Source organism: Gopherus flavomarginatus, chromosome 3 (genome assembly GCF_025201925.1).
Source record: "Gopherus flavomarginatus isolate rGopFla2 chromosome 3, rGopFla2.mat.asm, whole genome shotgun sequence".
In the NCBI taxonomy this organism is placed as follows: domain Eukaryota; kingdom Metazoa; phylum Chordata; order Testudines; family Testudinidae; genus Gopherus; species Gopherus flavomarginatus.
Genome location: NC_066619.1, coordinates 132998021 through 133011651, shown reverse-complemented (window position 1 = coordinate 133011651; position 13631 = coordinate 132998021). Strand labels below are relative to the sequence as shown.

The window sequence follows — 13631 nt, the reverse complement described above, 5'->3', positions numbered from 1 at the left end:
GGTGCAGAGGAGGGGGCTGTACGGGGGAGGGGGGGTCCCCGCGGGGGTGCAGAGGAGGGGGCTGTATGGGGGAGGGGGGTCCCCGCGGGGGTGCAGAGGAGGGGGCACGGTACGGGGGGGTCCCCGCAGGGGTGCAGAGGAGGGGGCTGTACGCGGGGGAGCGGGTCCCCGCGGGGGTGCAGAGGAGGGGGCTATACGGGGGGGAGCGGGTTCCCGCGGGGGTGCAGAGGAGGGGGCACGGTACGGGGGGAGCGGGTGCCCGCGGGGGTGCAGAGGAGGGGGCACGGTACGGGGGGAGCGGGTGCCCGCGGGGGTGCAGAGGAGGGGGCACGGTACGGGGGGAGCGGGTGCCCGCGGGGGTGCAGAGGAGGGGGCACGGTACGGGGGGAGCGGGTGCCCGCGGGGGTGCAGAGGAGGGGGCACGGTACAGGGGGGAGCGGGTCCCCGCGGGGGTGCAGAGGAGGGGGCTGTACGGGGGAGGGGGGGTCCCCGCGGGGGTGCAGAGGAGGGGGCACGGTACGGGGGGAGCGGGTCCCCGCGGGGGTGCAGAGGAGGGGGCACGGTACGGGGGGAGCGGGTCCCCGCGGGGGTGCAGAGGAGGGGGCACGGTACGGGGGGAGCGGGGTCCCCGCGGGGGTGCAGAGGAGGGGGCACGGTACGGGGGGAGCGGGTCCCCGCGGGGGTGCAGAGGAGGGGGCTGTACGGGGGGAGCGGGTCCCCGCGGGGGTGCAGAGGAGGGGGCTGTACGGGGGGGCAGGTCCCCGCGGGGGTGCAGAGGAGGGGGCTGTACGGGGGGGTCCCCGCGGGGGTGCAGAGGAGGGGGCTGTACGGGGGGGTCCTCGCGGGGGTGCAGAGAAGGGGGCTGTACGGAGGGGGCAGGTCCCCGCGGGGGTGCAGAGAAGGGGGCTGTACGGGGAGGTCCCCGCGGGGGTGCAGTGGGGAGGAAGGGGGCTGTACGGAGGGGGCAGGTCCCCGCGGGGGTGCAGAGGAGGGGGCTGTACGGGAGGGGTCCCCGCGGGGGTGCAGTGAGGAGGGAGAGGGCTGTACGGGGGGGCAGGTCCCCGCGGGGGTGCAGTGGGGAGGGAGGGGGCTGTACAGAGGGGGCAGGTCCCCGCGGGGGTGCAGAGGAGGGGGCTGTACGGGAGGGGTCCCCGCGGGGGTGCAGTGGGGAGGGAGGGGGCTGTACGGGAGGGGTCCCCGCGGGGGTGCAGTGGGGAGGGAGGGGGCTGTACGGGAGGGGTCCCCGCGGGGGTGCAGTGGGGAGGGAGGGGGCTGTACGGGGGGGTCCCCGCGGGGGTGCAGTGGGGAGGGAGGGGGCTGTACGGAGGGGGCAGGTCCCCGCGGGGGTGCAGAGGAGGGGGCTGTACGGGGGGGTCCCCGCGGGGGTGCAGTGGGGAGGGAGGGGGCTGTACGGGGGGGTCCCCGCGGGGGTGCAGTGGGGAGGGAGGGGGCTGTACGGGGGGGTCCCCGCGGGGGTGCAGTGGGGAGGGAGGGGGCTGTACGGGGGGGGTCCCCGCGGGGGTGCAGTGGGGAGGGAGGGGGCTGTACGGGGGGGGGGTCCCCGCGGGGGTGCAGTGGGGAGGAAGGGGGCTGTACGGAGGGGACGGGTCCCCGCGGGGGTGCAGAGGAGGGGGCTGTACGGGAGGGGTCCCCGCGGGGGTGCAGTGAGGAGGGAGGGGGCTGTACGGGGGGGCAGGTCCCCGCGGGGGTGCAGAGGAGGGGGCTGTACGGGGGGGTCCCCGCGGGGGTGCAGTGGGGAGGGAGGGGGCTGTACGGGGGGGCAGGTCCCCGCGGGGGTGCAGTGGGGAGGGAGGGGGCTGTACGGGGGGGGCAGGTCCCCGCGGGGGTGCAGTGGGGAGGGAGGGGGCTGTACGGGGGGGGCAGGTCCCCGCGGGGGTGCAGTGGGGAGGGAGGGGGCTGTACGGGGGGGGCAGGTCCCCGCGGGGGTGCAGTGGGGAGGGAGGGGGCTGTACGGGGGGGGCAGGTCCCCGCGGGGGTGCAGAGGAGGGGGCTGTAGGTGGGGGTCCCCGCGGGGGTGCAGTGGGGAGGGAGGGGGCTGTACGGGAGGGGTCCCCGCGGGGGTGCAGTGAGGAGGGAGGGGGCTGTACGGGGGGGCAGGTCCCCGCGGGGGTGCAGAGGAGGGGGCTGTACGGGGGGGGCAGGTCCCCGCGGGGGTGCAGTGGGGAGGGAGGGGGCTGTACGGGGGGGGCAGGTCCCCGCGGGGGTGCAGTGGGGAGGGAGGGGGCTGTACGGGGGGGGCAGGTCCCCGCGGGGGTGCAGTGGGGAGGGAGGGGGCTGTACGGGGGGGGCAGGTCCCCGCGGGGGTGCAGTGGGGAGGGAGGGGGCTGTACGGGGGGGCAGGTCCCCGCGGGGGTGCAGTGGGGAGGGAGGGGGCTGTACGGGGGGGGTCCCCGCGGGGGTGCAGAGGAGGGGGCTGTACGGGGGGGCAGGTCCCCGCGGGGGTGCAGAGGAGGGGGCTGTGCGGGGGGGGCAGGTCCCCGCGGGGGTGCAGTGGGGAGGGAGGGGGCTGTACGGGGGGGCAGGTCCCCGCGGGGGTGCAGTGGGGAGGGAGGGGGCTGTACGGGGGGGGTCCCCGCGGGGGTGCAGTGGGGAGGGAGGGGGCCGTACGGGGGGGGAGCGGGTCCCGCTCACGTGTGCGGCCGAGCTGCAGCATCCCATGGCGGGCGCAGGTCTCTGTCCCGGGGGAGCCGGGCCGGGGGTCCCCACTAGGCACCGGGCATCCAACCGCCGAGATCACCCGCCTCAGGGCAGTGGGGGCGCCGCTCCGGCCTCGCCCGGCTCCTCCGCGCGGCCGGGCGGGTCGCTCGCTCACTGGAGCTGGGCTGCGGCGCGAGTCCCTCGGCAGCGCCGCCCCGCGCTCCTCATCCTCCCCCGGCGGCGGCGCGACGCGGCGGCGGCCGCTCAGTACAAAGGGGCGGGGCCTGCCCAGCTCACCAAGCCGCCGGCCGCGCCGAGACCGCGAAGTGCGCCGGGTGCCGAGTGCCGGCTCAGCGCGCCCGCCCGGGCACGGATTGGTGCCGCACCGCGGCCACTTCCGTCCTCCGTGAGGGAGATAGAGCGGACTCACTGCTGTCCGCCGCGGAAAGGGCTCGGCTCACTTCCGGCCCGAGGGGGGCTCCTCTCCGCTCGGTCAGGTGTCATTGTCCTTCCCTGGGGCAGCTGTGCGTGTGGCTGGTCCTGTCTCTGCGACACGTTTGTGCCTCCCCCATCCTGCATCTGCCTGGCTCTGGGGTCTGTGCCTAGCTTGGCTGTCGACGTGACTTCCCCCGCCCCTCATTGTCAGTATTGCCAGCCCCACCTCTTCAAACAGTCACGAGTCCGGCCTCCTAACATGCGCTTTGAAATGATGACTTTTCTGAAATATGGAATGTTATTAAAAAATTACCTCCTGGCAACTCAAGCTCTGGGGTGCACTTGCTTCGTATTTTCTCGCTTTTCCACAAGACATGGACTAGAAACTTGTTTTTAAGTGAAAGCTCAGATTCTTCGGTAGATCACTTGACTTGGATATGGGAGAGACCCAGGAAAAACCAGCCATCCAAAAGTTTTTATAAAAGTGCAAGAGTTGCCAAAACTGCATTGTGAAGAAGATATACAGGGCCTGATCGCCAAAGGTGCTGGGCATCCTTAGATCCTATTCACTTCAGCTCAAGTGCACATCCTCTCACAAACTGCAGGTCCGTAGTGTATTTTTTGAGGAAACGTATTAAACATGTATAGGGTTGGAAAGATTAGATTTTTATCACCATCACTCTACAGGCACAAACTGATGAAAAAAATTATCCTATCAAAGTTTACAGGTAAGCAAAGAAAGAAAAAAGAACCATACTTTGTATATTTTGACATATGATATTGACAATTTGTGTTGTAACTGTTATAAAGCTTTATCTTTTTGAATCACAACATCTACTTCATTAAATAATTATCCTGACCTCCCCTTGTCTGATCCATCCAGCCCATAATTTCCTGCAACTGTGAAAATTTATATAAAAATAAAAAAAGTGCTTAAAACAAACATCATCCATCAAAATTACATGAACAAGTAAAAAAATCAAGTTCTGCCAAGCCTCACTATGTGTGCTCTCCTGATCCCATTATTCCAATCTAATCTCTCCTCTGTAACTGAGATAAAATGTATCTGGATATTCTCCTTGTTAATACAGCTCCTGTTTGTGCGATGCTGATTTCAGGAGGAGGGGGAGTTAGTTTTCCCATAAAGTTCTCCTCGGGAGATTTTCCTCCGACCACCTACTAAAGGCATCTACTCTAAACTAAACCCTACAATGGGTGTTTTGAAAACTATATACATATGTGCGTGCGTGCATGCATACCCTGGCTCCTGCAGGTTCATCCACATGAAGAGATCCCCATAGCTGCACTGAGCCCCTTAGAGTCAATGAGACCTAAATGAATGTACCACCAACTGTGACTCTATCCTCCTAGTGCTACATAGTCTCTACAGCTGGTGCAATCTGCAGTTGCTGGCTGTGCTGAAGTGGCTCTTCTAATGACAGTTACTCAAGGGGCACTGTTTGAGCTGCAGTGCCAATTCAGGCTAGCTAGGGAACGGACCAGCCTCAATTAGCTAGTGAGACAAGGTCAGAGCAGACAGCAAAATATAAGATGAAGGATTTAAAACCAAAAGTTAAGCTGGATGCTGGGAAAAATATGGATTTCTAGTAATTGTCTAACACAATCAGTGAAAGTAATTGGGACAGAATAAAGCATCTGGGTATGTAGAATATACTAAAGAACAACAGCAGGGGGAAGGGTTTATAGCCTTTAAATGTCAACACCACACACACACACACACACACACACTTTTCTTCTACCCAGAACATCACTGAGGATATTGCTGGCCCCCTTGGCATAGTTTATTTGGGCAAATAGCCCCACTTCCACAAGCTGTTGTAGACCAGGGATAGCATCACACTTTAGGGATGTGTGTGTGTGTATTTGTTTGTTTTTAATTCAGGGCAAGAATAATTCAGTTATCATCCTTTCCCTGGGGCCTTTCCCAGAGTAACTGAATCCGTGCCAGGAAGCCATGTGGCTTCTGAGAGAAGCTATGTCTACACTAGGGACCTGAGTCACTCATAACAGAGCCAGTAGGATTGCAGCAATGTACGTTTCAGCATAACTGCAGCTTTCAGCCCCTCCAAAGTCATTGCAAGGAATCCCCTCTGAAGTCTCAGGTCTCTAGCCATTCCTTTCCTTCCTGAGCAGAGATTTAGGTTACAGCTCCGCTGCATCCCACTGTGATTACCCCATGCAGATCTGACTAGCGTTCAGCCCCTGTCATTTCACTCTTTCTCCAGGGACAATGACAGCGGTTTACCAGTGACTGCACAGGTCTTTCAAAGCAGGGTACAGATATTTTACCTCATGTTTGTTCTTGGTCTCCTGCATTTCTTGGAAACCTGGCTTGAACTGTATGCAAACTACACCAGGGGAGATACTTATCTGGGGTGGTTTGCACTCCCAAGGATTTCAGTAATTAGCCACCAATGTTTTCAGTTCCTGAAGAAGCTGTGATAGCCCTTGCCTCCCCACTTGGAGTAGAATGCAATCCTTAGCCCACAATAATTCATTAACATTCATAAAATTAAATACAATATGTTGTTAGATGTTCAGCTGCATGTGTGTGTTCTCCCTGTGTGCTGCCCCAGCTCTGTGCCGACAGTTGGAACAGCAGACCTTGAGCGAACTGCCCAATGACCACAAGATCCGTTAAGGTATGAAGACACCAAGCCAGGTACTCCCTCTAAAATACCTCTTTATACCCTAATACAAACAAGTTACATACTGCCTCTGACATAGTTACTGCCCCCTGACGTGGCTAGTTATCACCTATCAGGGGATCAGTATGTTCCAGTTATCCTTGGGAAATGTTTTTGTATCATCCTTGATATTGGGATCAGGGGCGGCTCTAGGCATTTTGCTGCCCCAAGCACGGCAGGCAGGTTGCTTTCGGCGGCACGTCTGCGGAGGGTCCGCTGGTCCCGCGACTTCGGCAGACCTCCCGCTGGCATGCCTGTGGGAGGTCCGCTGAAGCCCCGGGACCAGCGGACCCTCCGCAGGCAAGCCATCGAAGGCAGCCTGCCTGCTGCCGTGCGGTGATTGGCAGAGCACCCCCAGCGGCTTGCCGCCCCAAGCACACCCTTGGCGTGCTGGGGCCTGGAGCCACCCCTAACTGAGATGTTCTGGTACCGCTTGATATCAGACTGTGTTTGAGTAAGTACTCTGTGCTTAGCACTTCTTAAAAGTATGTATTTCTGCAATATTAGCCCTGTTCTTGCCAGATTCTGTAAGCAGGTCCTGCCTCATACCAGACCTTTAATACAAGGGCTTGTGTCTCAGGCTTTCTTCCTACTACACAATAGTCTTAACATTTACTTGTATTTGTCACATCTTTCACAGTAAGTACCCACAATGTGGTAAATCCAGTTTTGCCTCATGTCCATACCAACTGACATACACTATTGCAGTCGCTCTGTATGATAGATATTCATCCAGCACAGCTCCCTGAAACACTGGCTTCTAGGAGCCTAATGGGATTGTGGGAGAAAAGAGGTCAAACTGCCATAAGTGCCTGTGTACCACTGCTATTTCAAATACCTCTAAATGGAGGTGAGGATGAACATTTGGGTCCTTGCTCATCAAGGAAGATTTATGGAGCTTTTGAAAAAAACAGTTCTGAGGTGTCTATGGTGAAGTAGGAGAGGGTTTTTTTGGCAGTACCCATGAAGAGCCAGGAACTGAGGCCATCACTTGATGGAGCTTGCCACAATCTGGAGTGGCAATTCCTATGTTTACATGCAACCCTGTGTAATGATCATAGAATCATAGATCTTGGAAGTCTTATAAATTCTGATAAATATTATGAAGCTGTTGCTGTAAAAACTGCTGTATCACAAATGCCTCACTGTCTACATATATTCATTAAAGGTTTGTCACCAATGACCATGTAGCTTTCACACCAGCTACAATGGTGGGTCATTGGAACTCAGCACCCGCCTATTAAGAGTGAAATTCCTTGGGCCAATAGGTTTGCAGAAGCTGGAAGAAGATTCCTCCCTCCTTTCAGACAAGAGGAGGAAGTAAGGGAGAGAGTGGAAATTCCCGAGGAAGGTCCAAGGGACAGAAGTGACAAGGCAAGATTATAAAATGACTCACAAGGGGAAGGTGCAGAGAGCCACATGGATGTTTGAGCAGGAGAAGGGAAGGGTAGGGCTGGCGAAGGGCAGAGCAGACGGTGCGGGAGAAGGCTTCGTGTTTTAGAACCCAAACCATCCACTGAAATGGAAGGACCCTGGATGGCCCCAGAGGACCCTGACTTCTGTCAGCCAAAGTATACATTGAAGTAGTGAGGAAACTGAGGCAGGGAAATGCCTGTAGGGTTTATTATTTTTGTATAGCTCTCTGTATTTCTTGTGCTACTAAAGAAAGAGCAGTTTGCGTTAAATCCTGTGCAAAATGTCTGTGCATTTTATATTGCTCCTACCATGGAGCCCTTGACGAGGTAAACCAGAAGGCTAAGCAAGGAAGAGAATCTAATGTCTCAGCACTGGTTCCAGAGACAGAGCTGTGACCGTGCTGCCCATTGCTCACAGGACAGGATGCCAGAGGCCCTAAGATAGGGACAGTGCCTGGGCTGCAGTGCAGACTCTGGAGGCGTAACACATATAGGATCCAGCAGCTGGCTCCCCTCACAGCAGTTTGGTGAGTTGCCAAGAGAGGGTGCTCAGCTGGATCTGTGACACCCTGCAATAGCCAGTTCCATGCAGTTTAAGAATTATGTTCACTCAGTGGGTTGCTTTTGGTCCAGTCCACACCCACAGGCTGGTGGAACCAAGTTGTTCTTGAGGCCTGGAATGAGCAGCACATACCACACAACTAAAGAAAGAGGAAGGAAGCTTTGTGGCTCCATGGCAAGCTGGCTCTGACATTGTCATGTCAGACCACAAAGAGAGGAGGGGAGTACTCTGCAGAAACCAGCTGTCCCAGAAGGGTTAGGTCTACTCTTGACTTTTAGTTGTGTTTTAACATGTGTTCAATACATTTAAAGTGACAATTGTAAATGTGAGAGTAGCCAAAACACAAACATTTGCTACTAGTCATGTTTAACGCTGATTCCACAGAGGTTTGAATTCAATAAAAAAAAATAAAGAGACTAAGGGAGCATATGATAGAGGTCTATAAAATCATGAGTGGTGTGGAGAAAGTGAATAAGGAAAAGTTATTTACTTGTTATCATAATATAAGAACTAGGGTCCACCAAATGAAATTAATAGGCATCAGGTTTAAAACAAATAAAAGAAAGTTCTTCCTCACACAGCGCACAGTCAACTTGTGGAACTCCTTTCCTGAGGAGATTGTGAAGGCTGGGACTATAACAGGGTTTAAAAGAGAACTGGATAAATTCATGGAGGTTAAGTCCATTAATGGCTATTAGCCAGGATGGGTAAGGAATGGTGTCCCTAGCCTCTGTTTGTCAGAGGGTGGAGATGGATGGCAGGAGAGAGATCACTTGATCATTATCTGTTAGGTTCACTCCCTCTGGGGCATTTGGCATTGGCCACTGTTGGTAGACAGGATACTAGGGTGGATGGACCTTTGGTCTGACCCAGTATGGCCATTCTTATGTTATGTTCTAATCCATGCAATAGGAATGTACTTGATCAGAAAACACTACAGTGACATTTGGGTTAAACCATTCTATAGGCGAGTAACTTGAGACAAAAAGGGAGGCCAGATGACTAGATCAAGGCATTTTACAACCACCCTAAACAAAACAAATTTTGGCATGTGGAAAATGGATCATGTGTAAGGCTAAGATTTTGTTATTGTTATTTTTAATAAAAGTCACGGACAGGCCACAGGCAAACCAACAAAAATTAATGGAGCCTGTGACTTTTACTAAAAATACCCATACAAGCTGCAGCAGAGGTACACAGCCCCAGCTGCAGTCCCCACCAGGGGCAGAGGTGCACAGCCCCAGTGGTGGCCCCTGCAGCAAGCCACGGGGCCGGGGTGCGTAGCCCCAGCGGTGGCCCCAACCGCAGGGCTATTTGGGGAGCATAGCCTCAGTTCCAGTCCCAGCCATGGCTCCAGCCACCGCTTCAGCAGCTGACAGCTGAAGAAGTCACGGAGGTCCAGTAAAGTTACAGAATCCGTGACTAAATCATAGCCTTAATCATGAGTCACAAATCTTAGCTGTTCTTAGTTTAATAGTAAGTGGTATCACTTCTCTCTAGTTATCCAGGTCTCCTCTTCAGAAGGAGAAGTTCTTATTTTCTATCTGATGCTTACAAAAGTCTCTTCACTACTTATACACAAATCCTCACTGATGAAATGAGAGAGAATAATCAATTAAGTATTTATATCAACCATGATTATGAATTTACTATCACAATTACTTTCGCAATTGAGTTATTAGAGAAATCCTCTAGCAGGAAGAATAATTTTGTGGTTGACACTGCACTGGTTTCATGGTTGATGCTCACGGATAGGTTAGGTATCAAGAAACCTAGAATCAATTCTTGTCTGACTTTGGGCAAGGCACTCATCCTCTTTTTGCTCCAATCTCCCATCTATGAAATAGGAACAACACTTTCTTTTTCCCAATGTTTAGGACTCTTGCCTATTTAGAGAATGAAATGTTATTTTCACAACATGCACACAGAAGTTAGATAAAAAAAAACCAATATTTCTGGAAGGTTGCAAGATTGCACTAGATTTCTTAGAATTCAGCACCCTAACGCCCAGGAAACAAAAACAGAAAGACACAAAGCAGGCTGCTCCCTAAGGCAGAGAGGCACAACCCACCCCCTGGGTCTAGGCTGGCTCTTTGTAGACTTACTGCGCAAGATTCAGATTGCATACTTCCCTCAAGGAGGACAAGGAAACCCCTTATGATTTATTATAGCAGCTTGTAATTTGACCACAGTTTTTAATACAGATAACATAAGAACAGCCACACTCGGTCAGACCAATGGTCCATCTAACCAGATGTCTTGTCTTCTGACAGTGGCTAATGCCAGGTCCTTCAGAGATAATGAACAGAACAGGCAATCATCAAGTGATCCATCCCCTGTCATTTGCACCCAGCTTCTGGAAATCAGAGGCTAGGAAAACCCAGAGCATAGGGTTGCAGCCTTGATTATCTGGGCTAATAGCCATGGAAGGACCTACCTTTCATGAACTTATCTAGTTCTTTTTTGAACACAATTAGTTGTGTTAGCTAGTTTTGGTCTTTACAGCATGCCCTGGCAAATGAGTTCCACAGGTTGTCTGTGCATTGTGTGAAGAAGTACTTCCTTTTTTTTTTTTTTAATTTTAAACCTGCTGCCTATTAATTTCATTGAGTGACCTCCGGCTCTTGTGTTATATGAAGGAGTAAATAACACTTCCTTATTCACTTTCTCCACACCAGTCATGACTTTATAGACCTCTAATCATATCCACCCCCCTCCCTTAGTCATCTATTTTCCATGCTGAAAAGCCCCAGTGTTTTGAAACTCTCTTGTCACGGGGCACATCACTCACCACTGGTTAGCACCTCCTGCTAGTGGCTCTGGGGATCAGCACCTGAGGTAGTGTCAAGGTTCCTTCCCGACTCTGAACTTTAGGGTACAGATGTGGGGGAGCTGCATGAGAAGCTCTAAGCTCAATTAACAGCTTAGATCTGGTCTGGCTGCCACCACCCCCAAGCACTCCCTTCCCTGAGTAGCCTTGAGAGACTCCTCCACCAATTCCCTGGTGGACACTAATCCAAATCCCTTGGATCTTAAAACAAGGAGAATTTAACCATCCCCCCTCCTTTCCCCTCACCAATTCCTGGTGAGTCCAGATCCAATCCACTTGGATCTTAAAACAAGGAAAATCAATCAGGTTTTTAAAAAGAAGGCTTTTAATTAAAGAAAGGAAAGGTAAAAGAAAACCCTCTGGGAGAGATTAGCATACCAGCTACTCTCACAGACAACAGATTCCAAACATAGAGGATGTTCTCCTGGGCAAAACCTTAGTTACACCAAAAAATACCCAAACACCCAATTTGATTCTTCCTCTAATTGCACAAGACAGGTTACAAAGAAATAAACATAAACCTATTTGTTCCTTTCTAAAACTTACTACTCTGATAAGAGGTTGGTTCCTTGATCTTTTTCACTCCGGCTGAAACTGAAAACTAAACAAAGGAAACTTCCCTCCTTCCTTTTGAAACATCTTGTTCCCCCATTGGTTCCTCTGATCAGGTGTCAGCTAGGCTAGGTGAACTTCTTAACCCTTTACAGGTAGAAGAGGCATTAACCCTTAACTATCTGTTTATGACAGGTAGACATCCCCTTCCTAGGTTTGCATGCCATTACTCTGTTTCTCGTTCTAGTCTGCAGCTCTATGACCCTCAGCATCTCCTTTGTGACTTAGCCCTCTGACTAGGTCATTCAGAGATTCCCCCTTCTGGGGTACTGTACAGCAGCAGTACCCCAGAAGGGGGTACTGCTGGGGTACTGTACAGCAGCAGTCCTGGGCAGCCTTCCCATTCACTGTCTCAGTTCTATGCCATGCCCTTGGAGGCTAGTAGGGGAACCCAGGCCCACCCTCTTTTCCAGGTTCTAGACAGGGACTCTCAGCTCAGCTGTTCTGGGCTCTCTCTCTCTACACTCACTGTTCCTTCCCTGGACTGCTTTCTACCACTCTAGTTCCTCTACTCTCTCTGGGTGTACCAGGTCCAAGAACCATTCTCCCAAGGAGTAACTGCAGACTATCTCCTGCTGCCCCTGAACACACCTCCCTCTTCCCAGGGAGTTACTATTGCTACTGGCTGCCTGCAACCTTTTCCAGTAGCCCTATCACTACCCAGCTACCTGGCTTTATAGTCCCTGCTTGTTCCTGCACAAGTGAGCCTCTTTCCAATTAGCTGCCTCCAGCCTAAAGCTCCCCTGTTTGCAGCCTATTAGCTGATTGGGTCCACCTGGCCAATTCAGCTCTTGCAGGGCTAGTGGGGGAGCTCTCTCTATCATACCAAAGCAGTTCCATGCCCTTAATCATATACCACATAAAAGACATACAGAGACACTGCAGTGTTGTATCTGATTAAGTACAACACTACAGTTGTACTTGGATTGAATTCAGGATGCTGCGGAGTTAGGATTAAACATGACTAGCAGCAAATGTGTGTGTCCTGGCTACTCTCTGTATGTCAAATGACATACCCCAAATAGGAGGACGTCCCTGCCCACAGAGAAGTTGTGTGTTTGTGACAATACCCAGGGTACAATCTGGACTGATAGGCAGCTGTGTCCCCTCAACTCTCCAGACTGGAGTGTCTTTTACACTGCTTCACTGTGAGAACTACTGCTCCTTCTCTGTTCACACACAGCCTCCAGCATGCAAAATCATTGCCAGCTGAATCATGAGTGCATCTAACGAGCCACTCCTGAATTATATTTGAGTGACACCAGCAAATCCCAATTTCAGATTTGTCCCCAGAAATGTGCATCTTATATTGCACAGCACTCTCCTAATCAATACAAGCTCATAGAAAGTCTGTCATTTCATTAATAGAAAATAATGTACACAAACCCTGTTATTTCAAAAGGAGGTTCCAAAACACTTCAATCCAAACACACAGGCTTAGATAAACAATAAAACAAGTTTATTAACTACAGAAAGATAGATTTTAAGCAATTACAAGTAATGAGGCATAAAAGTCAGAATTGGTTACAAAGAAATAAAAGTCAAACTAACACTTCACTTAACAAGCTAAATGAATTCAAAGCAAAGATCTTATCACCATGCACCTTTATTGGCTGAACTCCTTCAGTCAGGAGCTCTCCTCCTGTTCAGTGTTCCTTCAGGTACCACTGATACTGTAAGCAGGGAGAAAGGGAGTAGGGCTTGGAGGGGCTTCTCTTCTAATTTCTTATAGTTCTTTTCCCTTTGAAGGAGACAGGAGGTCTGGGGAACAAGAACTCCCAGGTGGTTTCTTTGCCGATATGTAAATTTCTTGCTCACATCCTTCTTCCTACCAAAGAATGGCCACTTAACCAGGTGATAATCTATTTGATTATGTTGACACCTGAATGAGGTGTTTGCTAGCCTTTTGTCTCTGAGGAACTGATCTGCTTGTTTTCCCAGACTTGGAACATGCCTTATACAGTAGACTTTTATAACTTTACATACAACGTTGCCGCACATATTTAATCAGGACAATAATGTTGAGCAGATTATGAGTTTTCAAATGATACCTCACAAGGCATGCTTTGCATAGGCATAGTTTGACATCTGTATTGGGGGGGCGCAGCTCCAGTCAGGCCACCAGGGCCATGCGTGTGGGGGATGCAAATTGCATACCTGGCCAAGGCTTGCAATTTGGGCGGTAATGCCCCCATGCGCACCCAAACTACACCAATGATACCTTGTACAAAAATTATCAGAGACACGTTAAAAGGGTGAATATAAGATTACAGACTGTCACAGTGTTTGCATAGTGCCTTTCAGGTGCTACCATAATACAAAGAATTAAATACCACTGCCATCTTCTTCCCACTACATGCTTATTTGTTGCAGAAGTGCACTCCACTTGATAATGTAGATTATATAAAGTT

At 52.3% G+C, this 13631-nt stretch overlaps 2 protein-coding genes across 3 annotated transcripts in view; one reads left to right on the top strand and one right to left on the bottom strand.

The window, feature by feature from the left end:
• The window catches only part of SLC44A1 (solute carrier family 44 member 1), a 107596-nt gene extending 104749 nt beyond the window's left edge, over positions 1–2847 (bottom strand). The window contains exon 1 of one of the 2 annotated variants that reach the window (XM_050948241.1): positions 2653–2847. In XM_050948241.1, the coding sequence (XP_050804198.1) occupies positions 2653–2679 (27 nt within the window). In that variant the 5' untranslated portion in view covers positions 2680–2847. The remainder of the gene's footprint in view (positions 1–2652) is intronic. The other variant, XM_050948242.1, reaches the window with a different exon arrangement.
• The window catches only part of LOC127048474 (uncharacterized), a 490241-nt gene that overhangs the window by 385678 nt on the left and 90932 nt on the right, over positions 1–13631 (top strand). The gene's annotated exons all lie outside the window — the stretch shown is intronic.